Here is a 19214-nt window from a genome sequence, read left to right as displayed (position 1 = left end):
AAATTCAAAGGTCTAAAACATTTGAGTCTTACTCTAATATAGATTAAAGTGGAATGTGCTCAGAAATCTGGCTACCTACTCCCTACTCAGTCATAGGAAAGGGGACATCTATTTTTCTGGAACACCTGAAAGGAGTTAAGCAACAGTTGAACATTATTCAATTCATGTATATATCTGTATAAAACTATATTAACTCCTATAAAAATAAAACTAATTAGTTAAAACATCAATGATATAAGAACAAAACATAAATATTTATGTGTCATAGTTTTATTACCTAGACCAGGGGTTCTTGGGTCAGTGAACAGATTTCAGAAGTTCCATGAATTTGGAAGGGGAAAAAATTACATCTTCATTTCAATATAACTGACTTCTTTTAATCTTATATATTTTATTTTATGCATTTAAAAACATTATTTTGAGAAGATGTTTATTCATACACTACAGCATTGCCAAAGTGGTAGCCAATGGGCACCCCAAATTAAATTATATATACATATTCATATACATGTCTGTGCGGGTCTCATAAGTCTTATGTAAGTTTTAAGTTATTAAAGTTATTGCTAATAATAAGTTTTAGAACATCTTCTATATAACACACACATATTAAGATAAAGAAAATTATAGAGCTACAAGAAGTTTCAAGGTCATTTCAGTCAGCTCACTGTTTTAAGGAAGAGGGTTCAAAAGAAAAAAAAAAAGGAAGAATCAGGAAATTCAACTAATACATACCATGCAAAATAGATGGCTTCTTGATCTTGTTTGTAAAAGATCTCTAATTTTTTTTCATCTATAATGTTATCAGTTTTTGTCATTCACCATATCTCCAAATATTTCCTTTTTTGTTTACTTCTCTTAAAGTTGTTTTATAGTTATCTTTATGTAGGACTTAAGATTTTCCCAGTTATTTGAAACATTATGTTATAAATTGAATTTCTCTTTTCCAGTTTATTAGTGATGATTTCCATGGGTTTATAAGTTTAAATTGATGGTAAGCTATTAACAGCTCCATTCTGAGCTATATATTTCATCTGATAGTAAGATCCAAAATAGTTTTTAAAGTACTAATATAATGAAATTTTTTTATGTTGCTTTTCATAATCTGGAATTTTAATACTCAAGGTGTTGGGGTGGAATGAAAGGTGATTAAGAGTCACAAAACAAAATATCTGCTTTGACATCACAATTAAGGGATCCTAGAGACATCTCATGGAAGACTAGGGTTTAACAGTTTGAACTACTATCTAACTGTATAACAAAAGTTGTCTGGTATAGGCTAAAAAATATTAGAAAAGTCATATTATATAATATTTCCCCTTTCCTTCCTAGATTTCATAGGGAAAAAAATGAATTTCATTCTTGGTGTGGCAGAAACTGCTTGTATATTCCTTAGTAATTGGTGCCATGGAACCGTGCTCTTCAAGTGAGTGTGTATTACTCATTTGATTTGGGGGGTAGTATTTCCCAAGTGCCATTGTTGAAACATCTTTTTCAAGATGAATATTATACTTGTCCTTTTCCAGTTTTCTGTTTGCTTCATATTCTTCAGAAACAGCAGTTAGTAAGTAGCTTTGTAAAATCTTCTGTAAATAGTCTAAAAAAATTGATTAAGTTAAGCTAGGTTTGATAAGCACACTGTTGTATTTTGTTTCCTTTCATTTTTAACACTCTTTTTCTATATGGGAACTTTATTCATTATTGTTCTTTTTTAACATATGTTCACAGTTGTTTGGATTTTAGGGGGAAAGAGAGGAGGTAGTATTCCAGTTTTCCTTCCATGTATTCCTCTAATGCCTTTTCCTCTTCTCTAAGCAGACTGAACCCATAGTCATTCCTACTTCCACCCTAGGCCCATCTTCAATCTCTCTCTAGTGACTAGTTCCTCCACTACTATCTATAGACTTGACTATGTTCTATTTGGCTGTCCCACAAAGGTGACAGTTCACCTCTATCCCTGTAGCTTTGCACCAGCTAGTGACCCGAGTCTGAAAGGCATTCCTTACAACACTACTTAGAATACAATTACCTTCAAACTACACATTTTCCCTCCAGTTTCTGGTAGTGTTTCCCAGTTTACCTTTAATTTATTTTGTGTATATTTCTTTTGGAACATATCTTCTCCCCCAAAAGACTGCAAACAACTTGAGGGGAAGAATCACTTCAGTTTTGTTACCTTTGCCCTAGTATCTGAAGTTCAGTAGAGGCCAGGTACTGGAACTGTGAGATAGGAAAAGTAAACTCCTGAGTAAGCAAATTGTCTTGAGCAAAAAAGGTTGCCACCTTCTCAATTTATACACTATCTCTTATTTTTTCCAGATAAAGGAAATTTTTTTGTAAGGCAAACGAGGTTAAGTGGCTTGCCCAAAGCCACACAGCTAGGTAATTATTAAGTGTCTGAGACGGGATTTGAACCCAGGTACTCCTGACTCCAGGGCCGGTGCTTTATCCACTACGCCACCTAGACGCCCCTAAAGGAAATTTTAATAGAAAAAATTCTTCAATTTATACTCTTAAAGATTTAACCAGAGAATCACAAAGTTAAAACTAACACAGAGTCACAGACAGAGCAAGACTTGAACCCATATTTTCATTTTAATCTTGTTGTTTGGTTATCTTTCTTATCTCTTTAATTTCTTTAGTTTTCTTAGGTCAGAATTCAGGCAAGCATCCTATCCATTTGTTGGATTCTTCTAACCCTGATTCGATTCTCAAGACTGGTAGCAAGGCTTGGATCACAAATTGAGAGGTGGATGAGGCCTTCGAGATCCAGACCTCTTTGTAAAGATTCAATGTCTTGTCCAAGATCTCACAGGCATGAAGAGGTAGAAATAGGAATCAGATCCAGGGTAAAACTCTATATTTTCAGTCTTCTTCCCATAGTGCCATATGATCTCCATAACTTCTTTAAACTTACAGAAATATAGGTTCTTGACAGGCACTGCACTTCAGATCTTGATTTTTCCTTTATCTCTCTTAGGAACTTGAATTTTTAATTTTTATGATTATTTTAACAACTTTTCCACAGACTAAAGCATTCAATGAATTCTATACAAAACACATTACCAAATGGTTTCCTAAAAAATGTACCTTGAGGAAAAATACCTTAAAAGAAAACATGTGAGATCTAGGGCCATGTCCATTTCATTACTTGAGTGAGATGGTCCCATGAAAGCTGGTGAAGAAAGCCATTTTCTTTGGTATAGAGATTGACACCAATGCCATTATCACTGGATTCATTATCTGTGAAAAACTACTGGTAATATTGTATTCAGTCACCAGGGAGCAGCATTACATGCCCAATTGTAAAGCAATGTATTCCACCACTCTGGGACAGTGGTCCTCCAGGATGACATAAAAACTAAATAAAATGATTGCTAATGCTAGCAATTATATACCTCTAAATCTACTCTCTGCTTTGAAATAGGGGAGACATTGAAACTCCTAAAGAGTGACTAAAATACTACAATTTTGATTGTAAAAGTTATAATAATCAAATTAGACACATTAAAGACAAGTGGAATAAAATTCTCTTAATCTGATAAGCCTTTCACCCTTTCTTCCAGGGCATAGGTGATTTTTAGGTTTAATTAATTGTGGAGGTCATGTTTAAGTTAAGAAATTAGTGGCCTTTAGTCATTTCTTGGGAGATTTTTATTCAAGATTACTTGGTGTCATTGTAACAATTCTATCAATGCAGACACTCTGTCCTCTGTATCCTCCATATTCATACTCACAAGGTTAAACCCAAAACTTTGAAATGACTTTCTTCCACTTAGTGAATGTTCAGAATATTCACTTGCTTTATGAAACCTAAAAACTTCATTAAATGAGTTAACTTCCAGGTTCATGAGATTTGTCTTAATAGGCAGACTAATCTGATGAAAAAGCAGATTAATCAATTTAAACAACACTTTTAAGATTCAAGAAGGAAAAAACAAGCAGGTTCAGACACGATTAGTCATAATTCAAACAAAACCTCTGGTAAATGGCAGCTTTGTTTTATATATATATCTCAACAAAAAAGACCCAGATTTTAACATTAAATGCTAATGTTGAGTAGAGCAAACATGCTCTGTCATGTGAAACAAGTCAGATGTGTACTGCTGAGAAAATGTCCTTTCTAGGGGGGGTAATGAGTAACTAAATTGGCTTCATGTATGCTCAAAGTCCCTCAGAGGGCTGCACTTTGGACAAAGCAGAAGGATGTACAGTGACTACAACAGCTTAATGGAATTAGACAGGATCACTTGGGAGAACACACAACACACAAATGACTGACAATTAAGTCCAGACAAATCTAACCTTAGTTTTTTCATCCACAACTCGGAGTCCATCTGCTGAAACCCACAGGACTGCTTTCACGGCCTTCTTTCCAGTCTTTCAAGAGAAGACAAGAGAAAGACACATACACATATAAAATATTAACAAACAGTGTCACCTTCCTGAGAGGGAAAAAAACCTAACTGTGCTTTCCAAGAACCACAACAATAAGTGCAGATGGAGTCGAAGTTCAGGAGGGATGCCCAAAGCCAGATACTCAAAACCAGACTGCAAAAACATTCAGGGAAAACCAAGCCAAAGCCAGTAATTTAGAAACACAATGCAAAACAATAAGATGAAATTAAGTAAAGGGGGGAAGGGACAGGTGGAATCAAAACTGGGTTATCACATTCAGTCAAAGGCAAAGAACTCAAGGTTAGATTCTTCACCCATTTCCAAACATCAACCAAGAAAAAAAACAAGAGTAAGATACACATTAAATACATAAGGAGTTACACCACAAGTAGCTTTTAAAAATGTATTTATATCAAAAAAGTTTTCCTAAATTTGGGCACTGACCAATCCCACACTCCCTAATGCCCCCAGTGTGTGTGGCAGTATCACAGCATCATTTTAAATCTGTAGTGTAAGGCCCAAGAACCATTAGATTTTGTGGTTTTTATCATAGCATCATATATTTACTGCTAGAAGGGACAACCAGGTCAACATTTTCATTTTAAAGTAAGAAATATGAGTTACTTTTTTCAAGATTAGCATGAAAAATCTTTGTCCATTTTAATTTGAGCATCAAATGGATGGTGACATCTAGAGATTTAAGAAGATCAGTTGAAAATAATTATCAGAAATATATCTTTAATATGATATGAATTTAAATCTTTTGCTGGGGAGGAAAATTAGGTTTGGGGATACAGAGACACTCAAGAATAGGCTGGCATGTGATTTCTCTGAAAGAAAGGCAATGGGAAGTTTGCAGTGTTACTTTAATTTACTTTTTTCCTTAAATGCTTTAAAACGAAATGGTGATTTAAAATAGAGCATGCCAATTTTGTAATAGCATATTGCCATGAGGAAAGTAGAGAAACCTTAAAACATTTAACTAAAGCCTTTAGAGTCAATCTCTACTCAGATGATAACACTGTAAGGCTTCTCTGCATTTGTAAGGAATACGACCCCAAATAGGCTCTTTTGTGCCATTATTGGGTTATCCTAAAAAATGGTACTTATTTTATGGGGAACAAACTTATGTGCTTTCTGAAATAAACCTTTTCCATAGTTACATTCCTTTGTCAATAGAGGGCTTTGTCTCCCACAAATTCCTAACAAATTCAAGGATTTTTCTTGTTCAGTCCTGTTCTTAATTCTCAGTCGCTATAGTCTACCTGGTAATTGCTACCTTACCTAGATTTTTGATCCAACAGCTGAACTTGGGCACAGGTTGTTTTAGACAAATTCCCAAACGGGATCTCTCTGCTGTGTTTTATCTTCAAGGTCCAAACTAGCTTACCAGTCAGTTAATTCCTAAGCATTGGATCTCATAAGTAATGGATCAAAGCCACAATCTTCAGTCTCTCAAGCTCAATCACTTTGTGAAACATTAGTTTAGAAATTTATTTTCAGTTGCATTCCAGTCATGTCTGACTCTTTATAACCTCATCTGGAGTTCTCTTGGCAAAGATACCAGAGTGGTTTGCCATACCTTCTCCAGCTCATTTTATAGATGAGGAAACTAAGGCAAACAAGATTAAGAGATTTGCCAAGGGTTCCACGGTTAATGTGTGAGGTAAAATTTGAACTCAGAAAGCAAGCCCAGCACTCTATTCACTGTGCCACTTAGATGCTCCTTATAATTTATGGTGTCACAAGGAAAGTATTTCATTTTACAGTCATAAGTAAGGCTTTTCTAAAAGTGACTATTATAGAGAGAGGATCCAGAGGAAAAGTGTCTGAGGACAAATATAACAGTTTTGTATTTAGAATGGAGACTCTGAGAATACTTAACACCCTATTGGTAAGACAGAAATGTAGATGTGCAACATTAAGAATTATTTTAACCCCACTGTTTTAACACTTTCTACTTTAACAATGACATCAAAACTGAATGTGGAATTAACACTGACTAGAGTCAATAAAATTAAGAAAGAACACAGACTCACAATATAGAAGAAATCATTTAGTAAAATATGGTTGGTATGGAATGGAAAGATCTTACTTTGATTGACTCAAAGCATAAAACACCAAGCTCCATTTGTCAAGCTATCATGTCAACCTGTGGGTTAATGACAGGGAATGGAATTCAGTTTGCTGTACATTTCAAATGTGAATTTTTTTTTCCTTGCTAAGTGTTTTGATGTTTAGCCTTTTTTTTTGGCAAGGCAATGGGGTTAAGTGACTTGCCCAAGGTCACACAGGTAATATTAAGTGTCTGAGGCTGGATTTGAACTCCGGTCCTCCTGACTCCAGGGCTGGTGCTCTATCCACTGCACCACCTAGCTGCCCCTGATGTTTAGCTTTTAAAATTATTTTCCGCCTTAGCCAACAGTACTCTTTATTTCGAAGAAGCAATCAATCAACAATTTAAGTAATCTGACACTGGAATAAGTAAAAGCAAGTGTGGGATTTACTGTAAATTACTAATTCAGTAAGCTGCCTAACTAGAATTAACTTTAATTGAGAAAAGATAATGGACAATTCACAAATAAAACCTATCCCGAACATATGAAAAATTAATTGGTAATTTTATGAATAGGGGAAAAAAGTTGATTTCAACATGGGAATCAGAAAGGAACATAAAATAGTTGCCAGAAAGTCAAGTCAGAGAATTATTGGCTTGAGGGAAGGAACTGTATGTAGCAAATTAATCTCAAGTTTGTAGGATAATTTTTCCCCACATACAAAAGCTGAAACAAAGACTTTTGAATAAACCATAGTTATCACAAAAGATCAGTATCCTATCCTTTTCATATCTCTTTTACAATCCGTTGCTTCTGTTACAAAATTATGCTACAGGTTTAATTATGTTCCATTCAAAAGCAAAATTCTATTCTTTATTCCTGTTAAATTTCATCTTATTAGATTTTGTCTATTATTCTAACTTGTGTAGTTTTGGGGGTTTTAAAATCCTCAACACTTGTTTGCCCCCCCCCCAATCCAAAGACATAGGTTCAATTATAGTCAGCTGGCTGACTTCTAATTATTTTTGCCTTTTTAAAAAAATAATATATATTGGGACATATTTCTGGTAATTATAATCACTGCTCACATTTATATGATACTTTAAAAGTTTTTCAAAGCACTTTCCTTACAACGATCTTGTTTGGCAGGTGGCATGAATATGATTATTACCCTGTTATAGATGAAGAAAACTGCATTCGAGCAAGACTCACTCGTGGTTACACAGATAATAAATGGAAGGGTAAGATTTGGACCTCGCTCTTTGGATAGGTAAAGCAAACAAGTGTTATGACTTTAAAGGACTACCAATACTCCACAGATAAGAATAATGGACCAACCAAATCTAAGAAGATGAAAGTTAACACAAAGAATAGGATTGGGGAAGGCACAGTTTATGTAAAGAGACCTGTGGATTTTAGTGGATTATGTGAGTTCTATATGTGATATGGAAGTAAAAAGTTAATGTAATTCTTGGCTGCATAAAGAGAGACAGACCCTCTTGAAACAAGGGATGCCCTGATCAGATCATGTGTCTAGAGTATCTTCTCTAGTTGTGGCTGCCATATTTCAACAAGATAGTGATGGCCTGGAGTGGTTTGAATAAAACAGGAACTGAAGAATATGCCTTCAGAAGATCCATGGAAGACTGGAGATGTTTATCCAAGAGACTAACAGTGGTAGTTGATTTTCAATTTTTAAAGCAAGGTTAAAAGTCAGAGAGAAGTAGATTTAGGCTTCCTAACAAGCAAAATACACCTTTGTAACAATCAAAACTGTCCGAAAACATAATAGACCTGTCTCATCAGGTAGAGACTTCTCTGGCATTGGAAGTCTTCAAGCACACTTTGGATGATTATTTGTCAGAGATGCTATAAGAATAGAAGAACTCTGAAGTTCCTGTGTTGCTCTTGAGAGATAAAATCTTATTTGAATGGAATCATTGAATTCATTTTCTTGATCAGTTTACCTTACAAACTACTTTTTACATGAAATACAGAGAAGGGGCTTAAATGATCTTTATGTCACTTATAAATGCAATAAAATTCTGTGATTACTCAGACAAGCAATTAGATACTGGCATCACTCAAAAAACTAGTGAAGCCACAACGATGGCTTGAACTGAACATATACACAGAACAGCAGGACCCCCGATGGCCGCTCCAAAATGGGAGCAATCACAAACTAACAGGACAGACTAAAAAAAGTGTCTTACCAACACAGGGGCACAATGTCAAATTATGGGAAACAATTATAAAATGCTGGGAAATCACAGCTGCAGCAGATCAACTGGGCATGCAATCACAGAAGTGACTAAAGTCCATAAGGCAAAGAGGAAGGGAAAGCTTTGCAAGTAGCCCCCAGTCTCAAACTAAGGCATGTGCATACCATGCAGAAAGTGTTGTTTTCTTTTTTTTCCCCCTCCTTAACACTTACATAAATGGATGACAACACATCTGGAAATAACATTTTCTAATACAGAAATAGATATTCATCAACTTGATACTGACTAGGCCTCATAATGAAGCAACCCTAACCCAGAAGGCACAATAGAGAAATTCTTACTCTAATTTTTTTTAGTCTGTCCTGTTAGTTTGTGATTGCTCCCATTTTGGAGCAGCAATCAGGGAGTCCTGCTGTTTTGTGAATATGTTCAGTTCAAGCCATCGTTGTGGCTTCACTAGTTTTTGAATGATGCCAGTACCTAATAATAGAGCACCAGCCCTGGAGTCAGGAGAATCTGTGAATGGTGAATTTATTTTGAAATGGCAAGAATATGATGTGCAGAATTATCATATTGCTCTTCAATCTCAGGTTCGTGGAAGATTTTTTTTGGAGAACTAAAGTCGTGGACAAAGGGAACCAATGGAATTCATGTTCTTACCACAGGACGGACATGAAATGAAATCTTTAGTGTTATCTTGAATCTTCATCAAAGCTTAATGATGTGAAAAGGAATCTTACAACTCTTAAAAATCTGAGACTATATAACTACTTATTAGTGCAATTTCAAAAGATGCCATTTCAGATAAAGTGTCAGAGAGGCCAGGAGGAATCAGGCCTATGGTGAAGGGAGGGCTATTCACTGTAGTTTAGGGCTTAGGGCTTATCCTAATTAACTCCTTATGGCAAGCTCTGGATTGCTATCTCTGTCAATTTCTTAGTTTTTTTTTAATGTGTTTCAATGTTATATCATAATCCTTTCCCATGTTGCCTTTAAACTGAACATATAAAGCAAAACCATATGAATAAATACCCCCAGCTGACATGGGACTGTCCTAGTAGCTTTTCATTTGTTGGCAGTTAAGGATGAGATGTTTCATTATCTCTGTTCTTTAGGATCTTTATGGTTTTTTTCCCCCCCAAGACTTAAGAGTCTAATTTTCTTTTAGTGAGTTTCTCATTTACTTTGCCATAGTCACTGTTTAGTCTTCTTTTTGATTTTCCATATCCCTCTGCATCAGTTCACATGAACTTCCTAATGTTTCTCTGTTTTCCTAAATATTCATCTTTATTACTATACAATATGACTACAATGTTACATTCTCATACCATAATTTTTTTCAACCATCTCCCTCTTTGTTTTCCAGTTGTTCACTACCAATATTTTTGGTTGGTATTAGATAACTTCGTTTCTGATTTTTATTTTCTTGTAATACTCATTCAATAATGAGATTTCTGGGTTAAAGGGTATGGACAGTTTAGTTAATTTTATTGCATAATTCCAGACTGAAATCCAGAAAAGTTAGACTATCTCAAAGCTCCACCTATAGGGCAGTAGTATGCCTGTCTTTCCATAGCTCCTCCAAAACTGACAATTTTCATCTTTTATCATTTGCATGGAGTGAAGTTAAATTTTAGAGCTGTATTTACTTAGCATTTTTCTTATCATCAGTGACTTGGAGTATGTTTTCATAGGGTCATTAATAGTATGTAGTTCTTTTTTAAAAAACCATTTGTTCACATCCTTTGACCACTTATCTACTGGAGAATAGACTTGGTTCTTTTTCCCTAAATGAGGGAGTGTCTGGTATACCCTCCCTTTTCCTCCTTGCTGCTATTTTAATTCCCACACCCTTTCCTGTATGACGTTAATCTTTTTTTTTTTGTACTTTGATATGTTCTTACTGAATTATTATTTCTGTTTTATTCTTTGGAATATATGTTCTGACATATATTAAAAGCAACAGCACCAAGAGGAATTGGAAAATCTATTTTTCCAAATCTACATTCTAGTATACCACTCACTGAGTTTTTATGGGAAATGGATGATTTTCTGCCCTTCCCTAGAGAGAAAACTAGCACAATGTTCTCTGGAGAGTTCATGGTTCACCAACCACATAGTAAGAAAATGGTTGGATTCATAGAGAGCACCCTCATAGACAGGTGTGTGCCTTGAAAAGACTGATTCTTAAGCCTGTAAATGAGGAAAATTTTAGCTTATGCTTTCAGTTACCTTAGAAATATACAGAAAAATCTTAGTATTCACTAGAAATGTGTAAACTTGAGTTATAGTGCACCAGATAAGAAATGTATATAAAATGCCAAAGACAATTATGTAGTATTTCTCTAAGGATAAGAAATGAACATTGTTCCTTTGATAGGGGCCAAGGATTTCCAAAAAAGAAAATATTTTAATTTTAAAGATGAACTTGTCAGGGCAGCTAGGTGGCACAGTGAATAGAGCACCAGCCCTGGAGTCAGGAGTACCTGAGTTCAAATCTAGCCTCAGACACTTAATAATTGCCTAGCTGTGTGATCTTGGGCAAGTCAAATAAAAAATAAATAAATACAATAAAAAATATTTTTTTAAAAAAATAATAAAAGAATAGAATAGGGATATGATAAGCTAGGGAGTTTGCTCTGGTTTATAACATGATTTTCATATCTTACTTAGAAAAAAAGATTAAAATAAAGCTGCTAGAGGACTTAGCTTCTTACTTTTGACTATTCCCTGAATTGTTAAGGAAGCTAGAAATACTTTTCAAAACAGAGATTATATAGTTAAGTGGAATTTTAAAAAAACTTTCTTTTCCCAAAAAAGATAAAAATGATACTTAAGAGCATGCTATGATTCAATTATTCCATTACTACAAGGATCTGTGATTTCACTAGTATAGAAAAAAATAAAAACATAGAACACAACTGTTCTGTAACATAGCAGGTGGTCTTTGAGAATAGCTGTGGCAGCAAAGTTTGTCATCTTGATACCAACTTGGTGAGGAACCTCTCCAAAAGTGGCAAGATCATTTCTAGGACAATAAGCACCTGTCATTCAGACCTGAACTGACACAGTCTTGGAGTCCTCAGTGTCAGTTCTGTGTCACCATAATAACAATTGATAGCTAACATTTGTTTTGGGCTAAGTGCCTTAGAATTATTATCTCATTTGATCCTCACAACAACTTGGGGGGGGGGAGAAGGAGAGGGAGAGGGAGAGGGAAAGGGGGGGAGAGAGAGAGAGAGAGAGAGAGAGAGAGAGAGAGAGAGAGAGAGAGAGAGAGAGAGAGAGAGGCAGAGAGGCAAATTAGGTACTATGCCCAGGGTCCCATAGCTAGGATGTGGTTGAGACCAAAGGTATCTGAGAAGGACATTAGTTGAAGTGTTCAAATATGAAAATTTATTAAAAATATACTTCAAATAAAAATTAAAGCTTCTCTGAGGTATCAGTTCACATCTCTCAGACTGGCCAATATGACCAGAAAGAACAATGATCATTGTTGGAAGGGTTACGGGAAATTTGGGACACTACTACATTGTTGGTGGAGCTGTGAACTCATCCAACCTTTCTGGAGAGCAATTTGGAACTCCGCCCAAAGGGCAACAAAAATGTGCATACCCTTTGATCCACCAATACCACTACTGGGTCTATACCCTGAAGAGATGATGAAAAGGGGTAAAAACATCACTTGTACAAAAATATTCATAACAGCCCTGTTTGTGGTGGTAAAGAATTGGAAATCAAGTAAATGTCCTTCAACTGGGGAATGGCTTAACAAACTGTGGTATATGTATGTCATGGAACCCTACTGTTCTATTAGAAACCAGGAGGGTTGGGAATTCAGCGAAGCTTGGAGGGATCTGCATGAATTGATGCTGAGTGAGATGAGCAGAACCAGAAAAAAACACTGTGCACCCTAACAGCAACATGGGGGTGATGATCAACCTTGATGGATTTGCCTATTCCATCAGTGCAACAATCAGGGACAATTTGGGGCTGTCTTCAATGGAGAATACCATCTGTATCCAGAGAAAGAACTGTGGAGTTTGAACAAAGACTAAAGACTATTACCTTTAATTTAGAAAAAAAACTGATATCTTATTGTATGATCTTCCTATCTCTTATACTTTATGTTTCTTCCTTAAGGATATGATTTATCTGTCATCACATTGAATTTGGATCAATGTATACCATAGAAACAATGTAAAGATTGTCAAATTGCCTTCTGTGGGGGGGGAGAAGTAAGATTAGGGGAAATATTGTAAAACTCAAAATAAATAAAATCTTTATAATTGAAAAAATATATATACTTCAAGTTTAAAGTACCATGTGCCTATTTTGGGAAGGTGTAATTACATATTTGTATATATGGCCTTGTGTTTATCCTGAGCTATTCGCTTTACCTGTATATGACAACCTTCAGAAGGCCAAGACCAAGAATGGCACTGCTGATTCTATAGGTAATACATTTAAATTCAGCAAAACCGTATTAAGTTAGACATAAAGGAATCACAATCAGTTAGTTTCTAGACATTTAATAAGTTCCAATATTTTGTCATGCACTGTGCTAAGGTCTAGGCATACAAAAAAAAGGAAAAAACAAATTCAAGCAAATATCTTTGAGTCTTCAATTTGGAATTTTTCTCAACTCCTGAAATAAGTTTAGAAATATAATCTTATCACAGACAGAGGAATATCTAGAACAGAGATATAGCATGCTTCCTTCTATGGTATAGCTTAAATTCATCTATGTCACATGGCTGAAACTTATAATATAAATATTATCCTTAGGAATGAGAAGTAGGACCAGGTAGGGTCGGGAGGCTGCTGAAGAAAAGAAGTAGGACTGGGACTTCGAGCAACAGGAATCAGGATCAGCACGAATAGTCCAAAACTTCTAACTCACTGCTATTTATAAGAAGGTGTTTGCCATATCTTTTAAAATATCCGGTGCCTTCTCATTTCATAGCTTCATAATTTCTGAACTACTAGAAGCTATAGTTCCTATAATTAATTAATGCAAGATAGCCATGCTTGGCATATATTATAAAGCTCTATTCATTGTTAGCTCTCATCAATATACAAGTGATACAAGGATTTTAATAATTTGGGTGATTGGTGATATTTAGCTAGGATGATTGCCTACTTTAGTCCACACATACACACCAAGGCTGAATTTAAGAAGAAACACTATAATAACATATTATATATGTAGGGACTTTTTTTCTCTAGCTATAATTCCAATAAGATTGCTTGCCTAACAATTTTGGGGATATCTGTGATGGAGAATACCATCTGTATCCAAAGAAAGAATCATGGGGTTTGAACAAAGACCAAAGATTATTACCTTTAATTTAAAAAACAAAACATTATCTTGTTATGTAATTTTGCTATCTCTTATACTTTATTTTTCTTCCTCAGGGATATGATTTCTCTCTCATCACATTCAACTTAGATCAGTGTATACCAGGAAACAATGTAAAGGCTAACAGACTGCCTTCTGTGGGGGGTGGGGGTGGGGTGGGGTGGGGTGGGAAGCTAGATTAGGGGAAAAACTGTAAAATTCAAAATAGAGAAATAAATTGAAAATTAAAAAAATTAAAAAGATCTAGAAAAAAGATTGTTTGCCTATTTTTAAAAAATGTTTTTTTTTTGTCAAAAGAACATTCTCTGTCCACACTTTGGTAAGCTATCATGAAAACCTTCCTTTTAATATCATGCTTCACTATAAAATGAATATTCATCTATTTACTAGGCAGGAAAAAGCTCTTTAAAAATTCATTGTTTTCCCCCCCAAAAAAAATTATTATGAGACTTTCTTATTAGAAAAGCTTTCCTTAAAAACATCCTCAAGGGGCGGCTAGGTGGCGCAGTGGATAAAGCACTGGCCCTGGAGTCAGGAGTACCTGGGTTCAAATCCGGTCTCAGACACTTAATAATTGCCTAGCTGTGTGGCCTTGGGAAAGCCACGTAACCCCATTTGCCTTGCAAAAATCTAAAACAAAAACAAAAACATCCTCAAGAGAAATGTTTCAACATTTCACCCAAATTGTAAATAACTCTTGTCTGGTAAACATTAACATGATTGATTTAACTGCCAGGAGAGGCACTTGTATTAGTGATGAAAATTTTAGAAAGATGACATTTAACTTTAATGTCAAAAAGTTTAGAAAGTGAGTTTCTAGAAATTTGTGTGGTTGAAATATGCTTTCTGATTCTAGTTTTATAGAAAAGTTTGGAAATTAGCTTTATAGAAATGATACAAACATAATTCCATCTGTGCCTCCTTTCTAAACATAAAATATGACCAAGTAGTACAATGTAATAAAAGCTACAACAAAATACTCTAATATGCAATTCTTTATACTAATATCCTAGTGCCTTCTCTTATCAGATCACCTTCTACTTTCTCTATTTTATTTTTCTTTCTGCCTAATTATTTGCAAGATGTATGTTTTCTTGCCCTTCAAAATATTTGCTTTTCTTGGTATTCTCATGTTGAGGATGGAGCATGGCATACAGTAAGGATTTAGTAAATTTTTGCTGACTGAGCGACTGAAAAACCAACATACATGTAACCCTTATTCTTAACTATGCTGCCCAAGTTTATTTTAAGCTAAATGTAAGAAATCAGATGTCAAAAAGTATATGTATACTGTGTCAATGTGGTGCTGCTTTTAGGAATTGATTTTGAAAAGAAAATTGAATATCTGTAAAAGCTTTCTGTAATAGTTTGCTATTTACCACTGACTATATGTTTTTTCTCCCAATAGAATGTAAAGTCCTTGAGAGCTAGGTTTGTTTTTGTTGTGTTTTAAATTATGTATCCTAGAGTCTATCATCCTGGCACTGAACTTTACAGGGACAGAATAAAATATTTGCTTAATCAAAATAAAAATGATATGATTATGAAGGGATGTCTATGTATCAGATTCCCTCCAAACATGGATGTCTTGTTGACAACATTCATTTTACAGTTGTGTCTAACTGTTTATGACCCCATATGGGGTTTTCTTAGCAGAGATAATGGAATGGTTTGCCATTTCCTTCTCCAGCTCATTTTACAGATAAGGAAACTGAGGCAAACAGGGTTAAGACCAAGGTCACACAGCTAGTAGGTGTTTGAGGCCAGATTTGAATTAAGTAAGACTTCCTGACTCCAGGCCTTGCACTCTATCCACTGTACCACCTAGCTGCCCAATTCATGCTTCTCCTCAACTAAGGAACTCTTAACATGACTGAGAGTTAAAATACTTGCTAAAAATTTCTTATGATATGTAAAGGCAAACTATTTCACCTTTCATTTCAAATGCCAGCCAAAAAACCCCACTTAAGTCAAATTTCTTAAAATCAATTTATATTGTCAATTTAAAAATGACCTCATAAGGTCAAAAATATTTTAAAATAAAGTGATGATTAAAATGTCTTCCTGATTGGGAAAAGGGAATGTTTTCTTCAAAAATGTCACTATATTAACAAGCTGAAGTATCTTATATTAAGATATTAAAATGATTCCAGAAATTTAAGTTTGGATGAAATAATCTATTTAGCTCTTGGATGAAATAATCTATTTAGCTCTACTATGATAAAAGTAAATGATGAAAGTCTTGTTAAAAAAATAGCAGAAATTTACCATCTACTATGAAGTGATATTGTTTTAATGAATGAATCTGTTGACTGATTACAGACTCTTAGTCTTCACAAGAAAGAATAAATATTACAGTTTTGGCTTTAAAGAGGTCCTCATTAAGGACATAATACAATTGACAGGCATCATGAGAAACCATAATTAAACACTCATTTTTCTTAGGTAACAATGTTAAAATATCAGCAAGCTTCCTGAAGAGAATTGCTTTAATTTTATTTTATTTTAATTTTGCTTGAATGTGGTTTAAAGGAAATAGTTTTGAATTTATGATAATAAAACCTGGGAGAGAACTTGTTTTGTTTGAATTTCAAGTTTCTTCTCTACTTCTTTTCCAAAACTGAACATGAAACAAAAGCTCCAGTTTTATTAGTTCATGAATGATACTGTGGGCAAGGAACATATCTTCAAAAATTTAGACCTGGAAGGAATATCGGTGGCCACTCTAATTCAAGCCCCTCATCAAGATCATTTGACCTCTAATCTTAAGGTGAGTGATCATAAATTTAAAATTATTTCCTAGGATCTACTGAAAATATTTGAATCCCCTGGACATCCACTGATATTCAGGTATTAAATACAGGCACTGAGGCCTACTTTAGTCCACACACACACCAAGTCAATCCTTGGATTGATTCATGAGGAGTAAAATACTTAAGTCAAAGTTCCTGTAAGTTTTGTTAAACTGACATACAATATAGATAGCAATATGTAATGCTAAACGAGGGGTGTAACTCCTTATACAACAAGCACAAACAGGGCAGTAAACTTACTTTTCCAAAGAAGCCTTTGAAGAACTTCCTTTCCTGGAGGAACAGGAGGGACAAGTCGAGCGCTATTATTGTACGAGGCTACAAATGTCCCAGGGTTTCAAACCCACAAGCACATATAAAAGTGGGGAGAGGGACAAAGAGGGAAGGGGGAGGGAGGAAGAGTTTTAGAGTTATCTGTACAGGGAGTAACAGGGAAAAGAGGAAAGGCCCACGAAAACAAAGAACAAAGCATCACACAGCCCCAGAGTTGGTGAAAAGAAGGATAAGAAAATATAACTTCAAATCCGCACTCATGCAGAGTGGTTAGTTTGGCATTTTTTTTTCTGTAATCCTATTTATTTCTCTTAATAGAATAATCCTCTAAATTTGGCAGCAGAGAAATATTAGGAATCTTTAGTCTGACGAAATTTAGAATAACTTGGTTCTTTTATATGAGAAGGATGGTTCCCAAAACATTCTTTTCTTTACAACTGACAAAACATCACTATGGAAGATATCAACTGGCAAGTCCATCTCTGGGAAGGAAGAGTCACAATACACCCCTCAAAAAATTTTGTTTTTTTTAAATGATTGTAGATCAAGGCTAGGTTCTTATTTCATATTATTGTTTTTCCTTAATTAGTAAGCAAATGGAGGTTTCCATATTTACAGATAAGAAAAAGTTTGCATGACACATTAAAGAAGTAGTATTAGCCTAGTTCCAAAGGTCTTTATAATTGGTAGTCCATAGAATTCCAATTACTTTTACATCAAGATCCACTTCTTTTAAATATAAACAGCAAACAAAGTATGTCTGGAAAAAGAACAGATGGACTTTGCCTCAGACACCTGCAGAGTGCATCAAATCACTGCAGTTGGCAAAACTGGTGTAAGGAGGACAGATTAATCTGAGATCTAACCAAGCCAGTGGACCTCAATCTAAATTAGGGAACAAAGCTGTGTATATTTTTTGGAAAGGCTTGGACAGATAGGTTGGCATTTACAATTCAAATACAAATTTTTTAAAGGATTTTTATAATTTCTTAAAAAATTATAGAAATTAACCACTGTTATAAAAATTGAAATTATAATTCACTAAATATTTATTAAACAAAATATATATACTGCAATTCATTAAAAGTTAACTTTTGATAAAGGAAAAAAGTGTAATTAAATTTAAGCCATTATTTAAGACCAATTAGTATGATGCCATCAATCTATTAAATCAAAGACCTGAAGAGATTCATTTTCAGTTTTGTAGTTCCTGGGTTATGTCACAATGTACCTCAAGCTTTTATATTTATTTGATTAGTATTAGATCTACTTATAAAACAGGAGTTCTTAACACAGAATCCATTAACTTGTTTCTAAAAATATTCCAATAACTGTATTTCAATGTAATTGTTTCCTTTGTCTATTGATTCTATTTTATGCATTTAAAAACATCACTATGAAAAGGGGTTGCAATCTGCGTATATGACCTAAAAAAGACTAAGAACTATCTGTTCTAGAAATAGACACTTACCTATCTTGATTAAATTGTTACAGGCAATTTAAAGGTATTTAAATTCATACAGTATAATCATAAAACAAGTAAAGTTTCATGTGTGTCTAGTGCATAAATAACATTCTAAAGTATAGCAATTATTTTCAATTTGAAATGAATCTAAATTCCTTGAGGACAGTGGCTATTTACAATTTCCCTTGTCTCTCCAAAGCCTTGCACATAGCAGATGCTCAATAAATTTGTTAAATTGAAGTAACCAAAATGAAGTTCATGTAGCAAGTAGGAAAGGGCCCATTTCTGCTGCCAAATTCAGTGATAGTGGTTTTGTTAAACTGTAAGTAACCACAGCAGTCAAAGTAGCAGCATAAGCTAGAAGATTTGTCAGTGACTACCTCATTTTTGTGGAAGAGAAAGAATGGAGGGAAATAGTCAGTTAATTAATTTGGTTATCAGCAAAGCACTTGTTAAACATGAAGAATATATTTTTCTTTCATTAAAATTGTTCCCAAATGTTAATGAAGAGGTGACATGCAAAATGAATGTTTAAAATATTACAAGTTAATAGTTTAGTGAATACTTCTAATGCTCATTTAATAACAATTAAATTATGATTCTTTTACACCTGCTAAAACAAGAACA

The 19214-nt window shown here is 34.4% G+C and overlaps 1 protein-coding gene across 8 annotated transcripts in view; it reads right to left on the bottom strand.

Annotated features, from left to right (window-relative positions):
• NUMB (NUMB endocytic adaptor protein) overlaps positions 1-19214 on the bottom strand; it is a 202942-nt gene that overhangs the window by 33071 nt on the left and 150657 nt on the right. For 4 of the 8 annotated variants that reach the window (XR_012478202.1, XM_074235771.1, XM_074235775.1 and 1 more), the window contains 2 exons: positions 17090-17167; positions 4303-4377 (listed from right to left, as the gene is read on the bottom strand). Coding sequence is in view for 7 of the 8 variants with exons in the window: in XM_074235771.1 (XP_074091872.1) it covers positions 4303-4377; positions 17090-17167 (153 nt within the window). In the remaining variant the exon portion in view is untranslated. The remainder of the gene's footprint in view (positions 1-4302; positions 4378-17089; positions 17168-19214) is intronic. The other 4 variants (XM_074235773.1, XM_074235776.1, XM_074235774.1 and 1 more) reach the window with 2 other exon arrangements.

This window comes from Macrotis lagotis, chromosome 4 (assembly GCF_037893015.1).
Source record: "Macrotis lagotis isolate mMagLag1 chromosome 4, bilby.v1.9.chrom.fasta, whole genome shotgun sequence".
In the NCBI taxonomy this organism is placed as follows: Eukaryota; Metazoa; Chordata; class Mammalia; order Peramelemorphia; family Peramelidae; genus Macrotis; species Macrotis lagotis.
The sequence above is the reverse complement of the archived record's forward strand: the minus strand, read 5'-3'. Positions and strand labels throughout refer to the sequence as shown.